At 37.8% G+C, this 27,733-nt stretch overlaps 1 protein-coding gene across 5 annotated transcripts in view; it reads right to left on the bottom strand.

Annotated features, from left to right (window-relative positions):
- ATP11B (ATPase phospholipid transporting 11B (putative)) overlaps positions 1-27,733 on the bottom strand; it is a 121,400-nt gene that overhangs the window by 10,997 nt on the left and 82,670 nt on the right. For 2 of the 5 annotated variants that reach the window (XM_056121107.1, XM_056121111.1), the window contains exons 21-28: positions 27,383-27,485; positions 22,865-23,010; positions 21,204-21,263; positions 18,912-19,039; positions 17,512-17,650; positions 10,023-10,088; positions 9,085-9,188; positions 7,035-7,200 (exon numbers count right to left, since the gene is read on the bottom strand). In XM_056121107.1, the coding sequence (XP_055977082.1) occupies positions 7,035-7,200; positions 9,085-9,188; positions 10,023-10,088; positions 17,512-17,650; positions 18,912-19,039; positions 21,204-21,263; positions 22,865-23,010; positions 27,383-27,485 (912 nt within the window). Of the gene's footprint in view, positions 1-2,816; positions 2,927-4,277; positions 4,364-7,034; positions 7,201-9,084; positions 9,189-10,022; positions 10,089-17,511; positions 17,651-18,911; positions 19,040-21,203; positions 21,264-22,864; positions 23,011-27,382; positions 27,486-27,733 lie in introns of all 5 variants that reach the window. The other 3 variants (XM_056121110.1, XM_056121109.1, XM_056121108.1) reach the window with 3 other exon arrangements.

Here is a 27,733-nt window from a genome sequence, read left to right as displayed (position 1 = left end):
TTTTAATAATTTGGCTATTTTTTTTCTTACTTTAAGACTGAGGTCCCTTTAATGATGTGCTTACATATGACTCATTTGCAGTTCAAAGAGGAAGAGTAATTTGAAAATGGTTATTCTAATGTTTTAAATGTCAGGGACTGACTCTGGGCCCTTACACATTAGAGGCCCTTACACGTATGCCCACCACTGAGCCACATCTCTGCTTCCTATGTCACCATTAAAACAATTTTTTTTTTTTTGCCTTTTGAGGCATAGCTTGGGACCTGGCCGGGGTGGGATGGGGGGTGGGAGGGGTGTCATGCTCTGACTGCTTGGGGACCGTGTGGGGCTGGGACTGAAGCCAGGGTTCCTGCATGCAAAGATGTACTCTCGCCTTTCCAGCTATCCATCCCTCAGGCCCCGAGGCCCCCAATTTAATGGTGAGGGTAAGATGACTAGCACTACCTAATGATCTACGCCATGGCGCAGTTGATATTAAGAATTTAGGTTTCTGGGCTGAAGTGACAGTGTAATGGGTAGGATGTTTGCCCTGCATATGGTCGACCAGGTTTGATCCCTGATACACCCCATCTGGTCCCCTGAGCCTCGCCAGGAGTTATCCCTGAGAACAGAGCCAGGAGTAAGCCCTGAACATGTCAGGTATGGTCAAATAACACATACACACACACACACACACACGAAACAAAATTTTCTAAGTATCAAGGCATTTACTGTATGTTACCAAAAAAAGGGGTAAAAATGTCAGTGTTATTTTTATTCGATCCCTCAGATAAAAGAGCTGCTCACTAAGTCAGCAGATCTGAAGAGATCAATTTAGTAAAACATAATATCTATTAGGTTTCTAATGTATTTGGTCCCATTTGTTTACCGAACTTGATTCATTCAGAAAAGTGTGGCTTTCAGAGGTGAACAATATAGACCACTGAGTTTTTCTGTGCCTTCTGGAGTTCACTGTTTGGTTCAGTGAGGCGAGAGTTGTATGCATTTCTGGCACAGGGGAAGATCTTGCTGAAACTCTAGGTCTGGGTGGTGGTGTGGCAGGTTACAGGGCTTGGACTGAAGCACCTGGTGCACAACAAGGGTGGTGAATGTCCCTAATGTCCTGTATCCTGAGGTTGCAAGGGACAGCTGGAGAAGGCAGCAAGGGCAAGGCCAGGAATCCAGAGACAAAGAAATGACAGAACAATGGCAGGTGACAGTAGAGGGAGATGACTGGAAGACAGACCCTAATCCCTGGTCAAATTTAAGGGCTCAGTATAACTCTTGGCCTGATTCAACAGGTTTGATTAGAGAAATAACAGTCATTTCTAAGGAAAAAAAGTAGAAGGATAATACTATGTAATGTGCACTAGGTGAGTTTTATCTTACAATATATGCCAAGGGCAAAAACACATCAAGAAAACTATTCTGTATTTTTCATTCTACTAATTCTAATTCAGAAAAAAATTGGCAGAAAAAAGTTAGTTTCAGGATAATACCCCCCCCCCCCCCCAGAATTTGACAGCCAATGAGTTCATTTAGCTTCTTTTTTTACAAGAAGAGAGACCAATTATCATAGGATGAGAACCTTCATGGAACCCCTGAATTATAGTAATAACAGCATGATCTCTTTTGTCCTAAGAGCATTCAGTGAGCTCAATTTTCAACTGTATTCAACATTTTAATGGACATACATAAAGTAAGGCAGCATCAGATCCATGTCTTATCAAAAATCCACTTGAGCTCTGTGATTTCTCACAGAAGACATATTTTCAGTTTTATTACAGCAATGCCTATTAATGTCTCAAGTGGACTCTTGGCCTTGCAGATTATCAGAGTCATAACAGAAATCTCAGCCAATGTCCCCTCTTTATCCAGCATGTTTTTTAGCTGGGTTTTCCTTGGAGCCCACTCAGGTCATATAAAAGATTTCTGTATTTATCAAAATATAAGAAAAATATAAGGACAATCAAATGAAGCATCCCGAAACAAAAATTCAAAGTTGTTTTGAATTTCAACAGCAGAATTTACAAATTAATCTTCAACATTTTTCATTTAGGAAAATTGAAGAACTCCAATTGGAAAAATACGCCCTCCAGAATAACTCAGGTTTTTCAAGTAATTCTACCAGTTTCATGGTCTAATATATAGAGTTAAGGCCTTTGCAATCTTCAAGTGGCTTTAAGTCATTTGTAAGGGCTTATCCCAGAAGAGAAAATATTCTTGCACATTCTAATTAGATCTAGAAGTGGTTGTTAGGGTTTATTTCTCAGAAGGGAAGTGAATTAAGTAAGTTCTCACTGGGTCATACTTTTAATTACAAAGATATAATTAATAAAAGTATGAACTTATAGTTTTGTGAATACAATTCTATAAAAATTATTCCATACCAGATCTAAGAATTATGTAATCATTTAACTCAGGAGGCAGTTTTGTGTCTAACTAACTAGATTCAGATGTGCATACCGAGGAACAACTGAATTTCAAGTGGGCAAACTGGTTTCGGAAATACCAAAAGTAGCACAACTGTTTCTAAAGGAGAAGTGAAGAGGAATGCTGTCTGGACTGTAAGACAACAGGCTGTGAGTAGCTTCCAAAGTTAGAATTTGAGATGAAGGATGACAACACAGATCTCCAAGGGATTGATAACAAAACCGGGACAGGTGGACATATAAAAATGCGAAGATCACAGGAAAGGAAAACAAAGTCAACCAAAAGAGCGTATGGCAGTGAAGGAGTTAGTAAGAATGGAAAGGTCAGGCCCGTGCTCCCATAGCATGCCCCCGGCGTGAGAACTTAGCAGACAGGCGCCCACAAGTACTTCCGCGCAGTACTACCTAGTCACGCAAGAACAAGCCTCAGCTAGCAGGTGCCCACTGTCCTCCCCTCTGTGCTCGCTTTCAGCAAATTCATATGCTGAGCTGACTGAACCCTTATCTTCTTCCATCTGGAAGGACAGAAAAGCAACAGGTCTCAGATTACAGAAAATTCTCTCACTCTATGTAAGTTTACGTCACAACAGCAAATTGGGGTCCACAATCAGCAAGGCAGAAATACATGTCACAGAGAGCTAGTAGCAGCTTCGGACGAGGCACACGGCAGAGCAACCAAAGGAAGCGACGGTTTCCCAAGGCACAGCATTACCGTTCATTAAAAACCATGTTTTCCTTCAATGAAATTCAATTTCTTCTATTAAATTCTTTGCCATAAAAATCTCCCGACAGGGCTATCTCCCTGGTCCTATAGGGGTCTTTTAAATAATTTTAATGCCTGAATTAAAGTTAAATTAGATGTTGAAAAAAAGTGATAAATACCCAGTTTATAAAAACGCATCGTGAAGGATAATGGATATACATTATTTGGCTTAAAAGAGGTGAATCTTCAAGTCTGCTGTGATTTTAACTCCTGTTTTAAATAGGAAATTTAACCACAGATCTGAAAATTTATCTGCACTTAAGCCTTTGCAATTTAATTTAAAATGTTTCAAAAATCTTGAAAATGGTAAAAAATTTCAGTAAACCTTTAGAATTGTTAAAATTTATGCCATAAGAAGGATGCATCAGGTCATTTAAGTCATGCTACAACAAAGCCATTCAATCAAGTGAACATAGAAACCCTGGTAGTAAAAAGCATTAAAAATACATATAAATTAAGAACCTACAAGGTCCTTCTGGGGCAAGAAACAGAAAAGTGGAAAACATGAAAAATACATTTAGTTATGAACTTTTCTTCAAGTCCGGTCGGAGTGAGGTATATACAAGATAGAAAATATACTGTTTAATTTATAGATGCTTTAAAACAGGAGCAACAATCGAGATGCCAGCCGCCATTACAGTGCACATGGACAAGTACGCGAGGTGTTTACGAGACAGAGTAGGGCAAGACCAAACACGAACAACTCTTACTCCCAAGTAACTGCAACTTAACACTTCAACCTTTATGATGAATTTCTGTAGCTTACATTACTCAACATGCAGTAGCATTCTTGAATATGACAAGCAGAAGCATTCAAATCATGCTAGAAATAGTTGAGATGTAAAATAGATAACAAGGTACAGAGCTCTGTCCTGTTATACTAAATTTTCATCTAAATTTTTTTTTGTTCTGAAGCAATGAATATATCTTTTTTTCTTTTCCGGTTTTAATGTACATGTCAATAAAGGTCAAACTAGAGACTGAACAACTCAGTCTCTGTTCACCCCCCCCCCCCCTTAATTCATGCCTCTGCCCATCTGCGAATATTGTTTCATTGACCTTTAGCATGCAGAAGAGTTAATGAGGTTCTACTCCTACTCTACCTAAGTCTGCTCAGCTGATTCCTTGCCCTCGACAAAGGCTGCAGTGCGATGAACTCGTCACTTAAAGCGACTGTGTTGGAGTACATCTATAAGTGGACAGAAAAAGGATGGGACATACAACAAGTCAGTGAGCTGTATTCATTACCCAAGAGACAGACACAGGACAAGCTTTGTGAAGACATCTGTTCCTACGAGAGTAGAAAATATCATACACAGTACACACATGAACGACATTTGTAGGGCTGTTGGCTCTGCCATCAATGATACCTACTCTTCACTCTGAATAGCACACAGCTATTCTGGGGAAAATAAAGCTCAAAAATAAATGTCGATACTTCTTAATTTCTATGGTAAGCAACAAAGCAGTTTATAACTAACCATTTTATCATCATGAAGTCAAAGGTGAGAACATGGGCTGAAACAGTAAAGGTTACTGCCTGTAGCAAAGGAATAGTATCACACACGGGATCGGAATGATGATTTGCTCTTTCTGAGGGGTGAAGGATGGGAATGGGAGGAGGGGATGTGAGGCGGCAGGGGAGTGAGATCAGGGAAGGGAGAGACAGGAAGAAAACCGACCCAGGTGATGAAGAGATCCTTGAGTGGAATGAGAAATTTCCCCTTTGGGTTAGACCCCAGTAGAGCATCTGGTCAAGTCGTTTAAAAATGAATTTAGTGGAGCAAAAATAATTGGGCCATTTTGTACACAGAAAAAACATGACTGATTTATCACATATATTATTTGAAATCAGTTTTAACATTTGGTAAAAGAGCTAAAATATATAAAGTATTTTAAGCTATTTCTTAGCTAAGGTCACTCACCTTAAAATACTAAATATGTCCTATGTAATTCTTTAGAAAGATCACAGTAAGGGTAACAAGTACTAATATCACCTGTTATAATTAAGAAATCTTTATAAAATATATCATAAATTTGCAAGTTCTCTGCCTAATTTCTAAATGTAAATAAATGGTTACATTTATAAAAACTTAAATTTTTAAAGTGATGACAGTAATATATTTTGGTGAAAATATATTTATATAGGCCAATAGTGGGAGACAGATGTGTTCGCCATAAGGGTCTAGAAAAAATATAAAAGAGAATGTTAGCACTTCTGGTAAATATCCATCTCTGGAGATTAGAAATAAGATAGGCAAAATTTTGATACATATTCAAGGAATATATACTGAGTAAAAATATGTCCATATTGATACAAATACAAGCCAACATAGAGTGACTGGGTTAGAAAATTTTTTGGCTCAGAGCAATAATCTTATCATTCTATAATTAATAATGTTTTACTAAGGAAATACTACATATAGGTCCAAGGTTAGGTACTTTATTATCTAGCAATCTCATAAAGTATTAATAATATTCTGATTTTACAAGGGAGATCCAGCTTAGCAGGGGGCTTAATTAGGACATACTCCTTAGAAATAGTTAAAACAGTATTTGACTTAAGCTTACAGGCTTTAGAGAATTATGTTGCATCAATAGTGTTAAAATGTACATTTGTCTAGGATTAAACTGAGTGAACAAAGCAAATAAATGTTAGAAAAATGTCAATATCGTTAACTGAACTGAAACTATGTTTCTGATTCAAGTCACCTTATGAAGTACTTAATTTGCTTGTAGTATAAATATACAACAAAACTTGCAAAGTTTGATATATAGCAAGCATAAGGCAAAAATTTTAATCAATGTAAAAATGATTTAAAAAAAGCAGTGTTTATTGAAGACATAGAGCTGATTGGAAGATTTTCGTAAGAGCAAATGTCCAGAACTATATTACAGTTAATAGGACAAATCAGGTACAAGTTAAATAAACCAAAACCAGCTACCTTGAGCATTTACTTACTACATATTTGAATAACTTTTTTTTTTTTTGGAGGGGGGATGGACACACCTAGCAATGCTCAGGTATTATTCTTGGCTCTGCACTTAGGGACCACTCCTGGTGGTGCTCGGCGGACCATATGGGGTATTGGGGACCAAGCTCAGGTTGGCTGCATGCAAGGAAATGCTCGCTCTCTGTCTCTTGTAAGTGCTGTCCTATATCTCTCCAGCTCTGGGAAGCTGAAGTTTAATGTCACAAGGAGACCAAGTTGTAGAAGTGGGTATTGAAGTGAGGCCATAAAGTCTATCTTCTTAAACACTATGCAACATACCATTACTATTTAGTCTATTTAATATGTATCAGTAAATGTTTAATGAGATAATATATTTTAAATGATTCATTGGCTTTTTCTGCAATTGCTGTGGATTGAACGCAGGTCCTCACACATGCATGTCCTACCTCTAAGGAATATCCTGGGTCCTAAAAATTGTTTTCGTAAAATTTACTTAGGTGAAAGAACTTATTTCAAAACATTTTCTTGAAAGCATAACCTGAAAAATATCATTTAAATTCTATTGTCTCTAAACACAAGAATATGTATCCCTATATGTAATTATACATATATGATAGAAATGTTATATTATTTAAAACATCTTTATTAAGCCATATAAATAACAATTTACACATTACACAGCTGTAGCTTGGTATTATAGTTTAAAACCTGGAGTTCTTTTGGTAACAAAATTTCATTAAAATTATGTCAGGAGTAATAAAAGAAAATAAAAACATTACATTAGTGATATTGACTGCAAAGTACTTGGAATCATTTCCAATTTATTTGTATAAGCAGATCAGGATCATAGCCAGTCATCATTAAATACCCCCAATTTAAAAGACACTGTACATGAAAAGTAATTACCTGTGCCTTTTCGGTATTTGTAGGATGGAGCTGTCGGTCAAATACTTTCTTCACAACATCAAGAAAAAGACATGTAACAACCATGAGGATTATGGCAAACCAGGCAGAAGCACTTGATAGGAGCTCAATAAATACAAAGTACATATTCTGGGAGCCCACAAATGGCCTGAAATAGAGAAAATGGAGTACTGGGAATCAAATCCAGAGGCTCACTCATGCAAAGCAAACGCTCTCCCACCAAACCACATCCCCGGCCTTGCCTATCAAGAGGGTTTCTTAAGTCAGAATATCATGTAAACAATCTGAAGGTGAAAACTTAATTTTCATTTTTTTGTTTGTTTTTTTGATCACACCCAGCATTGTTTAGGGCTTGGTACTCAGGGATTACTCCTGGCTGTGCTCAGGGATCACTCCTGGAGGGACTCAGGGACCCTTCTCTGGTGCCAGGGATTGAACCCAGGTTGGTGGGTATGCAAAGCAAGTGCCTTAATCACTGTACTATTGCTCTGATTACACAAAGGCTAAGAACTTAGTAATACTTCATGAAGGTGCCCAAATTTAAAGCCAGTATGCTTTACTTGGGCTGGAACGATAGCACAGCAGGTAAGGCGTTTGCCTTGCACAAGGCCGACTTGGGTTTGATTCCTCCGCCCCTCAAGCTACCGAGAGAATCTCGCCCCCACGGCAAAGCCTGGCAAGCTCCCTGTGACATATTCGATATGCCAAAAACAGTAACAAAAAGTCTCACAATTTGTTACTGGTGCCCGCTTGAGCAAATCGATGAACAACGGGGGGACAGTGCTACAGTGCTATGCTTTACTTGAGTTACCTAATAAAACAAGACAAACTTTGTTAAAAAAAAAATCCAAGTTAATCACTTCTAATGACGACTATAGTCTTTATTACTAGGGAAGTGATAAGTAGTTCATCAGAAAACTCTTAGTTTTAATGTTAAAAGAATTAAGTAGTAATACAGACTTAAGTGACTGGGAAAGCAATAAAAAAATTACATGATAAAATATTTTGTGAGTGACTAAGCTTACTTCATCGTAGGTTGAAACAAAATCTACTTACTGACAAAAACTCTCTCTGTTTTCTTTTTGGTGGTTGGGCCATGCCCGGCAATGCTCCGGGATTGCTCTTGGCAGGGCTTAGGGAAGGTCGGGGCGAAATGGACCTTGTGTGGTGCGGGGGATCACAGTGCTGGTTGTGTACAAAATCAGCACCCTAACCCCTGTACTCTTTCTCTACCCTTAGAGTGAAGGTTTTATCAAGATACTCTTTGTGGATTTTTATCTTATCACGTCAAGAGAAAAACAAGATGGTATAGAAAGAAAGGTGGGAATAAAAAGCATTAAAAACAAACATTACAATAACAGTCATGCTTATCAATAAGAGATAAGCTCCCTGAATCTGTTTTATTTTTCTGTCTAACTTTTATAAAATTTTGCCTAATACAGAGATCATAGGTACAGAAGGGAATGCTATATAAAGTTTCAGAAAGAGCTAGCTGTCTACCAATTACTGAAGAGTCTTAGCCATTGATTTTTAATCTGTAAGAGCCACCACTCTCTGGTTTTACCAAAGAAGATGAAGCATATATTTACTTTTGAGGGGTAAATTAACTCACTCATGAACATTTAATGGTTCTCTATGACTTGCATTAATAGTTCAGAGAGAATATGTCTCAAGAACATTAACTGTGGAATAAAACAGTTAATAAAACCGTTAAAATAATCCATTGCAGTTAATTCCTAACTGCTATTTTTTCAACCTTTGTGATCTGGCTCACTTCCATATAGCATAAAGGAGGTCAAAAAAGATTACTGTGATGCACTGATCTTAACATCTTGCATATAACAACTACAACGAAGTAGTCAGTAACCACTGGTTTCTTTTCTCCCATTTTAGTAAGACAAATGAAAGAAGTACATACAATAGAGTTCTCAAAATTTTTCTGAGCACAATTTGCTTGCAATACATTCTGTCACTTTTACTGTTACAGCTGAGTCAATATAACTCAAGTATTGACTACAACATAGTCACTCACCAGAGAATCCCTCCATAGAACAAAGAAAATATAAAATAAAATGCAATAGAGCCCCAGGTAACAAGATGGTTGATCCAGGTCCAAAAATGAGTTTCCAAAGCCATCTAAAAACAAACAAAATAAATTTAAAAATCCTTAGAAATGTAACAAATACGAAATTCAATCTAAATCTTTAACTTCTCAGATAAAACTGGAAAATAAAATATATTATAAAATAGAACAATTATCATTCTGCTTGGTTTCCCATACAATGACTAAAGTTCTATGGCAAGGTTGTTCTGAAGATAAATATTAATTTTGAAGCCAATAATATAAAGAAAATTTAGAAAAACATTTCTAAAGAAGTGTTAGCAATGTTTTATATGAAAAGGAGTAATTTTAAGTTTACAGTATTTTTCTCTTCGGAGAACACATCCTTGTAACTTTTCTTTTTTCTTTTTGGGTCACACCCAGCGATGCTCAGGTGTTACTCCTGGCTCTGCACTCAGGAGTTACTCCTGATGGTGCTCAGAGCACCATATGGGATGCTGGGAATCGAACCCGGGTCAGCCATCCGCAAGGCAAACACCCTACCCGCTGTGCTATCGCTTCAGCCCCACATCTTTGGAACTTTATGAGCACTTTTTCCCTCAATCCTGTGCCTTACAATAAACTGCAGTTTTGTACATTATGGACAGAAACAAAATTTCAAAGAGCAGAATTTTTATGAGGTTAATCTTTACTAGACCATAAAAAAATGAGGCTTTAAAAATAATAAACCAACAGAAAAATTCTATCATTAAAAAAAACCCTCTGAAATAGCAATAATAGTTTTAGTAAAAAAAACTATTATTCATGACTGAAGTAGAAAAACTACCTGTACATCAAGAATGAAAGAAAACAAACCATGCTATATGCAGGCACAGGGCATGTCTGTGCTTCTAATGGCCACACCATACCTTTACGGTGACAGTTATGACCATGACGGTGAAGACCAAGGTGCCAAATGTCCAGTTCCCGAACATCTAAGCAGAAAGAACAGACTATTACGTGTGAAATGATGCGGAATCACAGGCAGGGCAAAATGCCTTCATTCTTTACTAAAAATCCTTTGTGCTTATCCACACCAGTTACATTTGAAATCTGTGACTAGATTTGTAAAATCTGAAAAGTGTGAGAAGAAAACACCTCAGTGCATTATGATGAGTACTCAGAGTATACTCACAATACTCCCTGTGATCTGCTGGGTAACATTTTTTTTTTAAATATGGAATTCCAAAAAAAGGACGTAGACTTGTGTGGCACAGAGTTCCAATGATAAAGTCATTAGTGACTGCTCTGTCCCTGCTGGGCAGTACAAATGATGCTAAAACCCTGCTCAAAGCACAAGTTCTTTCTGAAACCATTCTAACCTGACGTTGCAGCAGATCCCTTGAACACTGTACTTTTGAACCCAGTGGAGGCAAAGCACAAAGAAATTTACACAGGGAACAATTATATGCAAGGAAGGATAATTGCCAATGAAACTATGTCTCTAAGGAATCTATGTAAAAAATACAGTTAATGACAGAAAGTATTCTCCAGGGCTTTGCAGTTAATACCTATAAGGTTTATTAAAAATACAGAATCCCCAAAGAATGTCAGGATTTAATTTCTACAAAGAGGAACACAACCTGAAATTTATACTAATTTTATAGTTTATAAAGTAGTCATGCTCTTTACCATAGGTTAAAAAAACTGGGGGGTGGGGGACAGAAGGTAGGGGGTGGGGTCTGGGTCACACCTGGCAATGTTCAAGGATTACTCCTGGCTCTGCACTCAGGAATTATGCCCTACCTGCTCCAGCCCAAAAGAATGATCTAAAAGCTATTTCTGAATTACAGATTTCTAACAATTAGCATTCTATCAATTAATTACTTGGCTCATGTATCTTTATAAAATGGGGATAAACCTCACACAAACCTACATAAAATAGAGTGAAAAATAGAGTACACAAAAAGGGCAGGGGACTTGGCAAATATAGAATATCCAATGGCTATTATCAACAAGGTTTTGCTTATTTTTTTCTTTCTAAATTTTAGTATTTTCCTTCCTTTATCATATTAGGTTTTCTTTCTCATCATCTAACTGCAATTTTTTCCCTTCTCGTTCCTTTATTTTGAAGTTTTACTCTTCTAAAATATACTTATCCCAGCTTAAGTGCCTTGTTAGCAGGCAGTGTGTCAGTCTCATACTTATCCAAGCTAGAACACTTCTGCTTTTATAGACTGTGGAAATCTGCTGGAGTTTAACTAGAGATTCAATTTATCTGAATTATTCCTCTCACATTTTCCTGTCACCTTCTTTCCTTGTCTATAATCTCAAGTACCACCTTCCCTTATCTCTTAAGTAGGTTCTTCTCTGAAAGTTGCATCTTCGAGGTCACAGAAAGGCACATAAGCTATTTCCAAGAATATAAATGGACAATAGCAATAGGGACAAGTATGTTACAAAATGAGATGACTCACTCTGCGGGGATTAACAAAAGAATAAAAAAATTACTCTTTATAAAAAAAATATGGTCATCAGCTCTTACTTATAATATACTTCACAAACTCTTTTCAGTGATGATCACCTCCCAACTATTTCTAGATTTTTTTTAAAGTATTTTCACGGTGAGTCAAACTCATTGCTACAATCAGTATGCTGAGGCTGAGAAGGGCAGGGTTATTTGTTATGAGTTTCAATTTTTTGTGGTGAAAAGTTTCGCAATGTGAATATATTCAACACGACTGAATCTTAATCTTAAACATTTTAAGATAGTGGGACCAGCAGAGAGCAACAAGTGTGTGCTTCCGGTGCTGAAGTCCTAGATCTAAACCCCGGTACCACATGGATCCTGGAGTTTTACTGGGAGTGACCCATCAGCGGTGAGCTGGGAGTAAACTCCCCAAACCAACATTTTTACGATGTTAAAAACTCATTACTGTATATTTTAAAATATACACATACACGTGTAAGGCTCAGGCAACATGAATTCACAAAAAGTTGATTCTCTTAGATTCCAGAAATAATTAAAATTTTTTTGTTGTTTTAAAAAATGAAAAGACTATCCCTACAAATATATCTACCAAATGACCAATCTGTAACTTTTGCCAAATATTTGTAAGAGAGTACTGTTGTCTTAACCAACCTCTCATTTTAAACATATATTCTAATCACTATATTTTAATTCCTCATAGAACTAGAAAAATTTTACTAACCTGACTGTTTAAAAAAATTAGTCACTAGTTGAGTCCTCTAAATATATTTTTGTTCTTGGGAAATTTACTGAGAATTAACAGTAAAAGAATGTCTTTTTTTTTTATGGTTCTGTAAATAAAGATTTCCCTATAGGAAAGCAGTTTTTTATCAGCACAAAGTAAGAGATACTCTGACAATTCTAAGAGAAAACTTAATTAGGATTATTATATTCTACTACAAGAAAGACCACCTTAAAGGCATGCAAAAGATCTGAGCAGAAAAAGGCATGTTAAAAGAGAAATTAAGAGTGAGTCTCAATTCCCAAAAATATTTGCTGGAAATGCATTAACATCTATAAGAAGTCATGACACTTTTAGACTTTATTGGGAGGAGAATTTTACCCTCTCCCTTTCCTCTTTTCTACTTTTCTCTCCGAATCACGTGTCTGTATTGTCTTCCCTTCATTTTAATGTTCTCTTCCCAGAACACTCCCATTAAAATGTTTTTTTTTACTCCAGGTCTTCAGTCATTTGTAGAGTTTTGGGGGCACAGAAAATAAATTTTGGAAAACAGCAACTAAACATGCAGTAATAAGGACATAAACCAGTTATGTGAAGTCTTCAGTACAGAGAGGAAGCAGAGCAAAAGGAGAGAGGTGTGTGGACTGAGCAATGATGAAGAAATCATTATAAGAGACCTTTTGGGATGAAAGAGGCCTGAGTATCTAGAGGACACACAGCAATGGCCTACGCCACAAACAAGCAGAACATGTCCTAAAAGAACCATCGAGGACAGTTTAATTGAACAAGGAGAATAGGAAAAAGTTCCCAGGGGAAGTAAGATCACACGGACTGAGTAGAATAGGATCTTCAATTACCTTGAAAATGAAAACAACAAACACTGTTAAGACAGAGGACTTCTATATACTAGCCCCTGATACAGCCATGTTCTACACAAGGTATGGCATTTAGGGGAAGGAGAGACAGTATAGTGGGCACGGTGCTTATGCTCCGTACCCCATGTGATCCCCTGAGCACTGCCAGGAGTGATCCCTGAGCACAGAACCCAAAGTAAGCTCTAAGCACAGCCAGGTGTGGTCCTAAAATAAAATAAAAACATTTTATAATTTATTCTCATAGCAAGCTGATAATATAGTCTATGCTTCTCATTTTGAAAGTATAAGAAGAAAAAAAAATTTTTTTGGTTTGATTTTTGGGTCACACTGACTGCTCAGGATTAACTCCTGGTTCTGTGCTCAGAGATCACTCTTAGTGGTGCTCAGGGGACCATATGTGGTGCCAGTTATTGAACCCAGACCAGAATGTGCAAGGCAAACACCTTACAGACTGTACTACTGCACTAGCCCCAAGGAAATTGACCTTGTTTAACTAACCCATCCCAAATAATTCAAATAATAGTTTCAAGTACAAGAATGGGAATGCAGTCTGTCTGATTCAAATCTTTATTTTCTTTCTATGAACACTGGTGGCCAAGCATGGTAAGTTATTTCTAGGGAAATACATTTGAAAGGTAGAACTGGTTGGCCCAAAGTTTGTTATTTGCAATTTGAGTTAGAGAAACGAGTAATAGGTGACAGAGACAATCTTTTGCACTAAAAGGCAGCCACAATTTACCCTTCACTAAGATTTTGCTTTTATATAAATCATGGTAGAGATTTAAAGTCACTATAAACTAGAAACAGATTTGACTTCTCAGAATAAGAAAATACCAAAATGAATTAGGAAACACTGTAGAAAATTATAAGCCGTTAGAAACATTTTTGAAGCATTTTCAGTAACATGGAAAAAGTCTTATGGTGGGGATAATTATGATAAGAACCACACTGTCACTGTCCTCCCCTTGTTCATTGATTTGCTCGAGTGGGCCCAGTAACATTGTGAGACTTGTTACTGTGTTTGGCATATCGAATATACCACGGGAAGCTTGCCAGGCTTTGCCCTGCGTGTGAGATACTCTCGGTAGCTTGCTGGGCTCTCTGAGAAGGGTGGAGAAGTCGAACTCGGGTCGACCTGGTCGGCTGCGTGCAAGGCAAAAGCCCTACTTGCTGTGCTATCGCTCCAGCCCATAATAAGGATACAGCTGAGAAATAAAATAACATACACGATAAGACTTGAAAACAGCAAAAAAATAAGAGATAGGGGAATCGGCTGAGCCCATGCTTTGTATGCAGGAGGCTGAGTGGTTTTTTTTTTTTGCTTGTTTGTTTCGGGGCCATGTCCAGTGGTGCTCAGGGCTTACTCCTGGCTCAAACAAAGCTCAGGGATCACTCCCAGCAGGTTGTGGAACCATATGGGATGCCAGGGATCAAACCCAGGTTAGCTGGGTACAAGGCAAGTTCCCTACCCTTAGTATGCTCTCCAGATCCTGGGGAGACCAAGGTTTGTTCGCTGGCACCACATTGGCTTCCCTGACCACTGCCAGGAGTGACTCCAACAAAGAGCCAAGTGTAGTCGCTGAGCATACTCAGGTATTGCTCCCCCCCCAAAAAATCCCCAAAAAACCAGGGCTGGAGAGATAGTAAAGTGGGTAGGGTGCTCGCCTTGATTTCAGTTCAATCCCAACCATCCTACATGGTCCCTGGAATACTTCCTGGAGTGATTCCTGAGCACAGAGCCAGGAGTAACCTCTGAGCATTGCCAGGTATCCCCACCCCAATAACAAAAAGAAGGAAATAGGTTAAAATCATATTAATTATATCTAACAGAAGGATAACTGGTAATTTATTTTTTCCGTGTACCTCAAAATTTTTTTCATCATAATGGGCCTTTTATCATATATTAATCATAATATCATTACTGTACCACTGTCTCATTGTCATCCCGGTGTTCATCGATTTACTCGAGTGGGTGCCAGTAATGTCTCATTCATCCCAGCCCTGAGATTTTAGCAGCCTCTCCTTACTCATCTTTCCCAACAATTGGAGGCTCTTTCAGGGTCAGGGGAATGAGACCTACTATAATTACTATTTTTGGCATATTGAATACACCATGGGGAGCTTGCCAGGGTCTGTCCGTGCGGCAGGATAATTCTGGTAGCTTGACAGGCTCTCTGAGAGGCATATATATATATTTTCTCTCTATGATTTGTTGCCTACTGTCTGAACCCCATCAAACATGGTGGGGTAATTATGGAAAATGGCTAGGAAGTGTCTCATGATGTGTATCATATTATCTTAATATTTATCATAATATATCATTATATATCATGGTATTTGTAATCATAATATTGCTGCGAAAGTCAGAAAAAAGGGCAGGAGAGATGGCTCGGCGGGTGGGGGCACCTGCCTTGTATGCAGCAGACCCCCTTCACCTCCCAGCACTGTGCAGTCCCCCAGGACAGGAGGAAGTGACCACTCAGCACAGAACTAGTCGTAGTCCCTGAGCACCACCAGCCGTGGCCCCACGCCCATTGACGTCAAAAATCAAACCAGAAATGTGTGACTATCTAGCGACAAAATCATTATTTTAGTTCCTTTTTTAAAATGTCATCTTCTGATCTCTTTTCCCCCTTCACTTGGTCCAGTTTCAGCCCCGCATTCCGGGTGGAAACGGCAGGTATAACCCACTCATGTCTACCCGCTTGATGAGCTTTGAATGCATGGCAGTAACATGCAGATGGGACCTAGCTATACGTTCTCGCAGGCTCTGCAGTCATACTGACATGAGTTTGGAGCCTATGCCATGTTACCTGAAGGAAGTTTGTTAGTTTTCTGAGATCAATTTTCTAATATATATAAAAACACAAACAAAACAAAACAAAAAAAAAACAGATATTTTCCTCACACAGGGTCATAAAAAGCTAATACATTTTCCTGGCACGCACACACGCACACACACACACACACACACACACACACGCACACATACACACACACACACCCCTAATAAAAGGAAGTTATTATTGGGGAAGTAGTGCACTGTCTTATTTTATTACTATACAGTGATACTTGTTTCTGTATTGGTCACAAGATTCCAAGTTTCAGATTCAAGTGAATTAGCCGCTTTCATATCTCCAGAGCCCACTCGGTTGCAGAGGAATGGTTACTGCTCAGTAAATGTTGGTTGAGGACATACAGTGTTTTATTCTCCCAATTATCATCTTTCTTTCTTTGGTAGTAAAATAGTTTTATTCAAAGATATGTACTTAGAGGGCGGAAGAGAAAGTACAGTGGGTAGGCACTTGCCGTGCACAGGGCCGGCCTGGGTTCAATCCCCGGCATCCCATATGGTCTCCTGAGCATGGCCCAGGAGGTATCTCCGAGCATCGCTGGGTGTGGCCCCAAAACCAACGTAAGGCAAAACAAAATTTACTTACAGAAATGTGAGGAGGAAGAGGAGGGGAAAATAAAAAGGGGAAGAACAGGGATGGGATGGGAGAGGAGGAGGGGGAAGGCAGGAGGAGTTGCCAGCACAGCTCCATCCCTGGTACCACACATGGCACTGCGAGGAGCGATCCCTGAGCACAGAGGCAAGAGTAAGCCATGAAACCATCAACTGTGTCTCCCCCCTACAGTCACACATAAAAGAATTACCAGTGGAAAAGGGAGAGTAAAGGGGAATTTCTAGCCACCACGGGAGCAGTGCCATCATTTACCACCCCTGTCTAGACGTGGCACCTGACAGACCCAGTTCTCCCAATTTCACATCTCATAGAAGTGCCAATTCTAAACAGGGATTTGTGATATACCAAGAATAGCTATTAAATACAGAAGAGAATGGTAGCACTTCCTGATAATTCTGTACTTAAAAGCAAAACACTAAGTCCTCATTTAATCTACACATCATTTAATCTAGGACATCATTTCTCATCTGAAAGATATGGGTTATAACTCACCAACAAGACTATGGATTAATGAAGATAGAACATGTGAAGACTCAGCACAACAATAAGCACTATTCATAAAACACAACCCTGATGTGAACAGCATGCAGGAACATGTATACTCATTTGTGTAAATTGATTTCCGAATACTAAGATTACCTTACAACTTTAGTTTCATATTAATACCAGATTATATTCCTTTTAAAATTTTCGCTTGTATGACATTTTATTAAGTAAAAAATATTAAGACCTTTTAATAGTAGTGTTAATTTTAACCAAATATGAACAATTTTATATTGAAAATAGAATTTTAATTTTTAATGGATAAGTATCAAAAAAGATATCAAATTATTAAGTACTCTTTATAAAAACTCCATATTTTACCTGGCCATTTCCGAGCAGAGATATATCTTTTCCTAATAAAAAATAGGATCCAAAAAAGAAAATAAAGGCATGACTGAATCCCAGGATGGTCCAATAAAGAAAAGTTTTAATGCTTAGTTGATGGTTTTTACTAATATCTCTGTAAATTAAAAAAAAAGAGAAAAAGGAAAAAGTTAGGATCGATTTATTACTCATCTACTAAAAATTACAACTTGATCATTTAAAAAATTATCGCTCAAATTGGTATGTGTTGAATTACGCTACACATCTAAAACTTACATAATGTCAAAAACCAGTATTATTTCAACAAATATTTTGAGAAACCAAAATGGATTTTTCATTTAAAATTTGAAACTATTAGAAAGAACGAACTGTTATTTATAAATCACTGCTCATAATATCACTTATCTTTCCAACAGCTTATAATTTAAAAATATGTTCAAACAAATGATCTAATTTGATGAAGTAATTGTCATAATGTTCCAGTGTTTCAAGTTGGTTTATTTTTACTCTGTATAAATTTTCAGTCGCTCTGCCATCATTCTTTTTAGTGCAGTCATTTGAGAGTTAGGTTAACTCAATTCATGTTCATGAATCGGTACTAAGAGAAAACAGTCTGTGAAAGACCATTCCTAGATACCCTTGGAAATTCTAGGTGAATTATTGCCATGTCTTTCTTTGGGGGGCGACATCCGGCTATGCCCAGAGCTTACTCCTGGCTCAGTGCTCTGGGATGACAGATCCTGGTGGTGCTCAGGGGACCAGGTGCTGGGGATTGAACCTAAGTCAGTCACATGCAAGGAGAGTTCCCTGCCTGCTTTTCTATTCTCCTGTCCCGATTATTGCTGTTGCTGAGTTAATGAACATGTTCAGAGAAGAGAACATGCTGAGTGGGAGTCCTCAGCTACTCCTCAGGAACAGCTCCTATCTTTGTGATTACTTGGTTCTGCTGAAGCAGGAATAACCCAGGGGACCTGGGACAGAAGTTAATGTCCTCAACCCCGGTTCTGCATTGATTACTAAAGTTGGGAACGCTATCATGGGAACTTATTTATTACTAAATAACTTATTTCATGCATATAAAATGAAACATGACTGGTTCTACAACAGTAAGTGCAAACTGCACAATCACCCAGTACATCTTAGGAGTAAAGTGATCATTTCTAAATAAATAAATATTTTTAAACGGTGATCATTTCTAAAATTTGAAACATTAAAATTTTCTTTTATGTTAAGCAATTCTAAACCATGATTACTGACATAATTTCTATAGTAAAACATTAGTCACCAACATATCACTTGCTATTGTTATGTCATTTTTAAGGAACTTTAAAAAATTAATAACCAGTATTACTTGCTGTCAGAAACTTTATAGACACTTAACACTGGACAATACTTACCTATAGAGGCTGGGCTTGCTCTGTAGAACATGAGGGTCTATATGCTGTTCCAGTAGACTATATATCAGAATAGGCAGGGAAGTGAAACATATATTGTATAAAGTCAGGTACACGCTGTCATACAGTGTCTAGAAAGAGAAATCAGTATGAATTTTTAAAGCTCTAAATTATATGTTACTATTTATACATGCTCAGCGCAGCCGCATTCACGGTCATGCGACATCTTATTATCTCATTCCTACTTTGGACAAACTGGAAGGCTACCGAATGTAACCTGCCCACACGGCAGAGTCTGGCAAACTCCCCGTGGCGTACCCAATATGCCAAATACCAGTAACAATGATGGGTCTCATTCTCCTAAAGAGCCTTGAATATAGCACTTTCAAAAAAATCTCAGGGCTAGGATGAAGGGGACGTTACTGGGGCCTGCTCAAGGCAATCGACGAATAACAAGATGGTCGTGATTTGTCGTGACTCGTAATTTATACATAACTAAAAAAGCATATCCAAATAGAAATTTATAGTTTTTCAATTTACACATTAATCTTTTTAATAACATTTCTTAACATAGATAGAAATACACATTCCTAAATTTGTCTTCTATGTCGGAACTGGAAAGTTTGTTTATGCCTGTGTTCTGGTAATAGAGTAAATTGGATCTACCCTTCATGATTTGTCTGTGTTTGTCGCTGGAATGTATGTTTTTTTTTAAAAATTTCTTTTCAGAAATCATGATATACAAAATTGTTAACAACAGAGTTTCAGGCAAAAAAATGTTCCCAACTCTATCCCTCCATCAATGCCCTCAAGGTTCCCTCCCAGCCTGCAACCTGTCTCCTTGACAGACACATTTTTAAGTCGACTACTGTTTGGGTCCCATGCGTACGGTTGTGCTGGGTCTAGACTGACACCTCGCCTCTATTCCTTCGGTTGGCCCCAGCCTCCTGCCCCCTGCCCTATGTCGCTGCGACGTATTCCTATACAATTCCTCTTCACACAGGTTTCTTACTATTTCTTTGGTGAGCCACTCATACAGGTTTGCTCACATGGCTCATGTCTTCCCATCTCAGTCTGATACTTCCTTTAAAGCATAGTCCAAGAAACTTTAAATACTGCTCAAGTGCACCGCCAGGAGTGATTCCTGAGTGCAGAGCCAGCAGTAACCCTTTTGTATCGCCAGGTGTGACCCAAAAAGCAATAAATACATAAATAAATAAATAAAACAAATAAAATCCTGTTCAATATTGGCCTCTTCTAAACAATCTTATATGCTACTGTGGGTATTATTTACTCCTTTGCCTATCTGTCACCTATTAATACTTAAGGAAAAAAAATACGGCAAAATTCATGAACATCTAATCAAAATGAGTCAGGCATTTGTTAACTTGCAGTTTTATTTCATTCAAATAAGCAAACACTGTCAACGGTAATTGATGCCCAAGTAGATACTTGGAATCTAGAGCTTTAGGCTCTACACAGAAGGGGGGAAAAAAAGGGTGACAAGAAAAAAAACAACTCATAGAAAACCTGAGATAATTAAGCTTTCGTTATTTCTATCACATGAGAACAGATTTCCTGATCAATTAAATTTGTAAAGTATGGTATGTGGGCAGGCTGCTCAGTTAGTCAGAGGCAGGAGATCCAAGTCTGATTTAGTGATTAACTGAGCTATGTGATCTTGGAAAAGTTGCTTTATTTTTGTGAACTTCAATTTCCTTTTATTTAAGATACCAATACCTCAGGCATAGCAAATATCACAATATGCAACCAAATGTCCACTATGAGCTAATTACAGCTGTTGCAGACTAATTACAGGGTTTTCTCTCTGGGCCTATAGATTCATAACCCCTTTAAAAATAGCACTCCAGATGGCGTCTATCTATTATTTAGAGTTAGCTCTTGAGATCTCTAAGTCATCCCTGGATTCTATCACTAAGTTCCTTCTTCCAAATCTTACAAAATTCTGAGTTAGAAAAGAAACAACTAAGTCATCTTCCAATAGTTGTCTGGAATAGCTGGGTATGAACTGTATAGAAATATTACAGTTGCTAAATCAAAGTTCTCTCAATTGCCGCAGATTTGCTGTTTTTAAAAATAGCATCAAGAAGTAAATGTATTTTGATAATAAACTCAAATCAGAAGATTATAACTGCCAGGCTAATTAAACACACTAATCCAGAAAGCTTTATCCAGTTATCTGCAGGACTAGGAAAAACGAAAAAAGTTCTAGCAAGTCTGTTAAAAACTGAACACATACACTTAATTTTAAAGCAATACATTCTGTTTACTTACTTGTTGAGAAAACAAACAGTAGAACTGATATAAAAATTGGGGTGTGATAAAGCACACATTCTGAAAAATAAAATCAAGTGGAAATAATTAAATTTCGTCCATAAGAAAAACAACCTCTAAATGGATAGTCATGGTTCTAGAAATACTCATTATGGGTAAATAGTAGATCTGCCCATGAAAACTTATATATATATATAAATTGGGAAAATAGGATTCCTATTTCATTTTTTAGTGAGGCTATAGAGATAGTATAGGGAATAAGGCAGTTGTCTTGCACATGGATATCTGGCTTCGAACTCTCGCACCCCCTTTGGTCCCCTGAGCACAGCTGGGTGTAGCCCCAAGACAAAACAAAAAAATGTAAGAGTATTCTTCAGCCAGAGTGACAGTACAGGAGGTAGGTCATTTGCTTTGCAGGAGGCCAACCTGGGTTCAACCCGTCACCAGATATGGTGCCCTGAGCCTGCCAGGAGTGAGCCCAGAGTGCAGAGTCAGTAGTAAGCCCTGAACACTGCTGGCTGTGGGGCCCAAAGCAAAACCAAACAAAAAAAATCTTTTTTAAAATAAAAGTATCCTAATAACATTGCAAAGATCAGAATGAAAATATCGCTGACTTTCATTACTTCCAAGCAATACCGTGATTGAATTTAAAACTTTATTGCTATTATTTAATAACTTCAATATATAGTACAATAACAAAGATTTACTTAAACTTTAGGACTATAATGGCTTTAAAATGCAAAATTAGTTAAAGTACCGGTAAGTGGACTATCAAAACATCTTTCTATCTTCATATATTCTGGATATATTAAACACATTAAGTGTAAGCTAAGGAGAAGTTGTGTTTTTTCATCACCGTAATGCTATGGCTTTACTGCAGGCAGACATACACTATAGAATGCCCAGATGTATTAAACGTCTTGGTACTCAGGGGCTCTTATGATGGGTTTTGCAGACCCTCCTCTTTCTTCAAAAGGGCCAAACGTCAGTATCGTACTCAATGCAATTAGTTCGTTGTAATTCTATGCATTTGATTTCATACATCTAAAAACCCTATACTAGCAGTTTATATCCACTATCCAGACCACTAAATGGTTATTTATGAAACAAAAAATGATTAAGACCTCCTACTTGAAACTACATTCGAGTAGTTCAATGAAAACTCATTGCTGGTTTGAGACAGTATTAAAAAGTCAAACTGAGTGTTTTGCATAGAATAATGCATATCAACTGCAAATTTAAATTCTGAAAAGTTTTTATAAATATATACCTATTTAGCCACCACCACCGTCAAATTGTTTTCCTTTGTAATTGATTCTATAAAGTGCCCCTGGCCTCAGGCAACCACTGTAATTGTTTTGTCAGCACATATTAGATTTATGTTAAAATCATCCAAGTATATGCTATAGCAATTATTACAGAGAAACAACTTGTATGGTGACAGCATTACTTAAAATTAAAACCACAAATATGTCAATGACTGATTTGGAAAATATCTCCACATATACATATGCTGATTTCTAATGTCCCACACCTGAAAATTGTTATAATGCATTGCTATTACAATAAACAGCTACTTTAAAATTTAGATGTCTACTTTGAAGCAAAAATAAAAAACATTTTTGAAAAGGGAAAAACTAAAGTCTCTCTATGAAACTCACCTTATAAAAAAAATACTGTACAAGGGTGGCTATTCTAATATAATAAAAATGACCATGAACAAAAAGCAATTTCGACAGAAATTTAAATCTAGCTATTGCATAGTCACTGTTTCTTGCAGCTTGTCTTCCTTCTTTACCCATGATTCCTGTAATAAGGGACAAAAAGGAGAATACACTAGTAATTTAATCAGAGTAATTTTCATGATGTTTTTAAATACCTAAAATTTCTATAGCAGTGGAACCTGCACTTAGGATCATTATACATTTTAATATGTAACAATAGCAGACTCTCAAAAGGTTGGTCTGTTTCCTTAAATACATACAATTATATTATATACCAGGATATACCATGAATTTTTAAAGAATTAGAATAAGATATAAAATACTGAAAAGATCTAAAAAAAATCACATTTTACAGTAACAAGTACAGAGCACTAATTAAGAGCTTTTTAAACAATTGAGGCATCATGTAGCATTAATAGTAATGTTTTAGGCATACCGTTACCACATCATACTCACATCGGTGTATCAATATCCCATCACCTGCCCTGTCCCTAGGGCCTTCTCATCAGTCCCCACTACCACACACCCTTGGCACACTCACTTCGGTTGGCACAATCACTGGTATTATTTTCGCTGACCACTCTCTATTGCCTTGTTTTCTTCATTTCCACATAGGAGATCATCCAGAAATGGTATTTGTTTTACTCCTTCTGACTCACCTTGCTTTGCTTAACAGATTTCTAACAGAAAGAAAGCTCTAAGCCAATTTAACATAGTTTTTTTTTTAAAAGTTCTATCCCCGTGGCGTATTCGAGATGCCAAAAACAGTAACAAAAAGTCTCACAATGGAGACGTTACTGGTGCCCGCTCGAGCAAATCAATGAACAATGAACAGTGCTACAGTGCTACTGTTTTTGTTTTAAGACATCTTCATATGGTTTGCCATTAAGGCTGAACCAATTTACATTCCCACCATCAGTGAAAAAGGTTCCTTTAAAATACTATATTCCACATTCCCACTCCCCATCCCCCACCCCCAACAGTGACTATATCCGGTCTTCCTTTCAAGGCTGTTTTCAAGGTACCACACAGTGTGAAACGTTGCCCAGGTGTGCTCTCCCCTCCTGCCTTCTCATTAACTGTGGATGCTCCATCTTTTGGTCTTTGATTCCCAAAACCATCACTGTTCTTCCCAAAACACTAGAAAATATCTTACATTCCAAACTTACTTCATAGCTTTCTTCAGAAGCAACCAAAAAAAAAAAGAGGGAATTGTTGAATATTTTATAAGTGACAGGCAGGGAAACTGGAAATTTTTTCATGTGGAGCCATCAGAGCTGAAATTTTGCTGTCAGTGCATAACTTTGCTTTTGTTTCCAAATTAAAAGCTTTAATAGAGGGAGTAGTTGGCAGCCTTCCCTACACAGTCTGGACAATAACATCCTGACCTGGCCAACCACAAAGCAGCTTTTGGTTTTGTTTTCTTTGGGCCAAACCTGGCAGTGCTCAGGGCTTACTCTGGCTCTGTGCTCAGGAATCACTCCCCCGGTGGGCTTTGGGGGACCATATGTAGTGCTGGGGACTAAACCTGGGTCAGCTGTGTGTAAGGCAAGGAAGGGCTTTATCTCGAGTATTAGCTCTCCGGCCTAACATAGCTTTTCATTTTCTTGTGTTTGGTTTTGGGCCACTCCTGAGAGTGCTCAGGTCTAACTACTGGCTCTGTGCTTAGAGATCACTCCTGGAGGGGTGGGGGACCATATGGGATGGTGGGGATCGAACCAGAGTCAGCCACAGGCAAGGCAAACGCTCTACCCACTGTACTAGTGCTCTGGTGCTGTAGCTTCCCTTTTAAAAAGTATACACTGTCATGTAACATCAGAACAAAATTTTATCTAACAAATATGAATGAGTTTTCTAACTAAATTTTGCCTAAAAAAGACTAAAATAATAAAAAAAAATTACAGGCAAAGACAGTTGCCTACTACCCAATTATGACTCCTATTTTTGGTGTATATATTTTTAGAATTTTTTTCTTCTGTGTATTTTGTGTATGTGCATTTAGTGCATCAACAATGTACAATAATAATACTTTCTGTAATCTGTTTGACAATATGTTATAAGCATGGTTTTTAATACATATCTATCGAAAAACTTATTTTCTTTTTTCTTTTTGCTTTTTTGGGGTCACACCCTGGCTCATGCACTCAGGAATTACTCCTGGAGGTGCTCAGGGGACCATATGGGATGCTGGGAATCGAATCCGGGTCGGCTGCGTGGAAGGCAACTGCCCTACCCGTTGTGCTATCACTCCAGCGCCAAATTTGTTTATTTCCTTAAGAGAAATTCCTGAATACATAATGGTAAGGCCAACACATAAACACAAACATTTAGAAGTTTGTGATAATGTAGAGTATACCAACTTACATTTCCACCAATATTTGTTAGTCTATTCTTAGCCAATCAGGATTGATAAAATCAATTTATAGGCTATTTTATTGGAATTCTTTTAGTTAGTAGTGTGACTAAAATTTTGATGCAGTTACTATTTCTAGATTTCTCTTCTTGGACAGTATAATTTCTTCCTCCAGCTTTGTTATTCTCCTTAAGTTGTAAAAACTTCATAAATTAGAAATGCTTGCAAAATTTTAACTACTTTGTCATTAAAATGTGTTAAAATGTGCTTCTGCCACAAGTAACAATGTTTCCTTTTGCATAGTTTCTTTTTGTTGTAGTTAAAAGATACTTAAAATATCTCAAATTAGAAGAGGATTTATTTAAACTGTCTTTCAATATTTTTCAGAATCCATCCAGATCTTGTTTTGCTTTATAAGCAATAGAATGGGAGCCAAATTCTTGGAATTTTTTTCCAAATAGCTATATCAATTACTTTCAATCAAATAATTTGGTCCTCTGTCTTTTTTTAATCTATACTGAATTTCCAGACATATGAACTTATTCTCTATACTAGTCAGTATATTTCCATCTAAGAATAAAAGTTTTAAATACTATAGTTTTTTTTATTTTTAATCATGGAACAGAAGGTTATTAACACTGTTATCACTATCACTGTCACTGTCCTCCTGTTGTTCATCGATTTGCTCAAGCGGGCCCAATAACGCCCCATTGTGAGACTTATTGTTACTGTGTTTGGCATATTGAATACATCATGGGTAGCTTGCCAGGCTTATGTAGACTGATATAATGCAGTAACATATATTTTAAAAATTCAGTTCTCAAAATAGTTAATTCACTCAAAGAGAAAGGAGTTGGTTTGAGGGCTACAGCGGGAACATGGGCTCCCAAAGCTATTACCACAGGCATGATCAAAGCCATTCCAGAAAACTTCCCCAACTCTCTGTTCACTGACGTTTCATCCTTCAGCCCAAACCTGTAGTTTTCTCCCTTGCTTCTGCATTTGTCTAATGAAACTGAGGGAGACAAGAACGTGTTCAACAGGTCAACAATCAAAGGGCTGGAGTGGACGCTGTGCATGTTAGAGCCTCAGGTTCAGTCCCCGTCACCACATGGCTCCCCGGAGAACCTCTGGGAGTGACCCCACACATGCAGTGAGCCTCTTCTGAACAACAATCTGTGGGAAGCTCAAAACACAAACAACAGCCTCTACCAGTTGGGCGGGAGCTGCAGAGGAGGAGGGCAATGGCTCCTGGGCTGAGTGACGACTGATCTGCAGAGGCGCCGGGTTTGATGCCCGCCACGGGCATGCCTCCTCTGCCCATGTCTCCGGGTGGCAATCGTGGCCACTCAAGCTCTGGGTTCTGGAGAGCACTGTCATGAGTATTACCACGAGTGGCTACAAGGCCTCCTGGACTCTGCCCAAGAGCCCGTGAACAAAAGAAAAATTACGAGAATCTTTTGAGTGACAAAGTATATAATATCTATTCTAAGAGAGGAAAGCACCACCACAAGGACATTCTTATAGAAATCACAAATTTAGTTTAAAAAAAATGATAGAATAATAAGTACAAATACTTTAAAAGGTACAAAACGCCATGTGAAAAGAGAGTTACTGTACGTGCCAGTATAGTTGAGGGGGTAGTTCAGCATTTGCCTCGCATACAGTTGACCTGGGTTCAGTCCTGGCTCCCTAAATGGTTCCCTGAGCATCACCAGGAGTGATTCCTGAGTGCAGAGCCAGGAGTAAGCCCTGAGCACTGCCAGGTGTGGACCCCAAACAAAACAACAAGAAAATTATTCTCATCTTGTGGGGCAGCTATGTTGACCACCACACCACTGCTTGGTATTTGAGTTCTGAAGGAGAATTGGCAAAGATAAAATTAACGAATGTGATATTTATTTCCTTGAAAACTTGTGATTAGAGTAACCTGAATAATGGGTTTAATAATAATACACTTCCTGTGGGGATAAACGGAATTTTGAAATGTCATTTCATTTTATTCATATTTAATATTGTACCTTATAAAAGCAAGATTAAAAAAGATCATCCAATGATTAATAATACCAACTTAAAATTTTAAGAGAAAAAAAATCAATTACCTATGCCAACGTGTGCTTCTTGTATCATGCTTACATCATTAGCACCATCACCAACAGCCAATGTTATAGGTTTCTCAGGAGAAATTTTTATCAGTCTTATTACCTGAAAGGTAGACAACTAGTTATTCATGACAAAATTTCAATTTTCTTTTATTTATATAAAGTACTTTATCTAAAACAACTTTTCTAAGACCAGTCATTAAAAAACCTGATTTTAGGGAGGGTCCACCCACGATGGGAGAGCATGCTGAGGGTAGACTGTCGACCAAGCATGATTGCCACTCAATGCCTCTTTTGCAGACCACGGCACTCAAAAGGAGAGAGAGGGAAATGCCCTGCCACAGAGGCAGG

The sequence above is a fragment of the Sorex fumeus genome, unplaced genomic scaffold (assembly GCF_029834395.1).
Source record: "Sorex fumeus unplaced genomic scaffold, SorFum_2.1 ptg000044l, whole genome shotgun sequence".
In the NCBI taxonomy this organism is placed as follows: domain Eukaryota; kingdom Metazoa; phylum Chordata; class Mammalia; order Eulipotyphla; family Soricidae; genus Sorex; species Sorex fumeus.
This window is presented reverse-complemented; position numbering and strand designations above follow the sequence as displayed.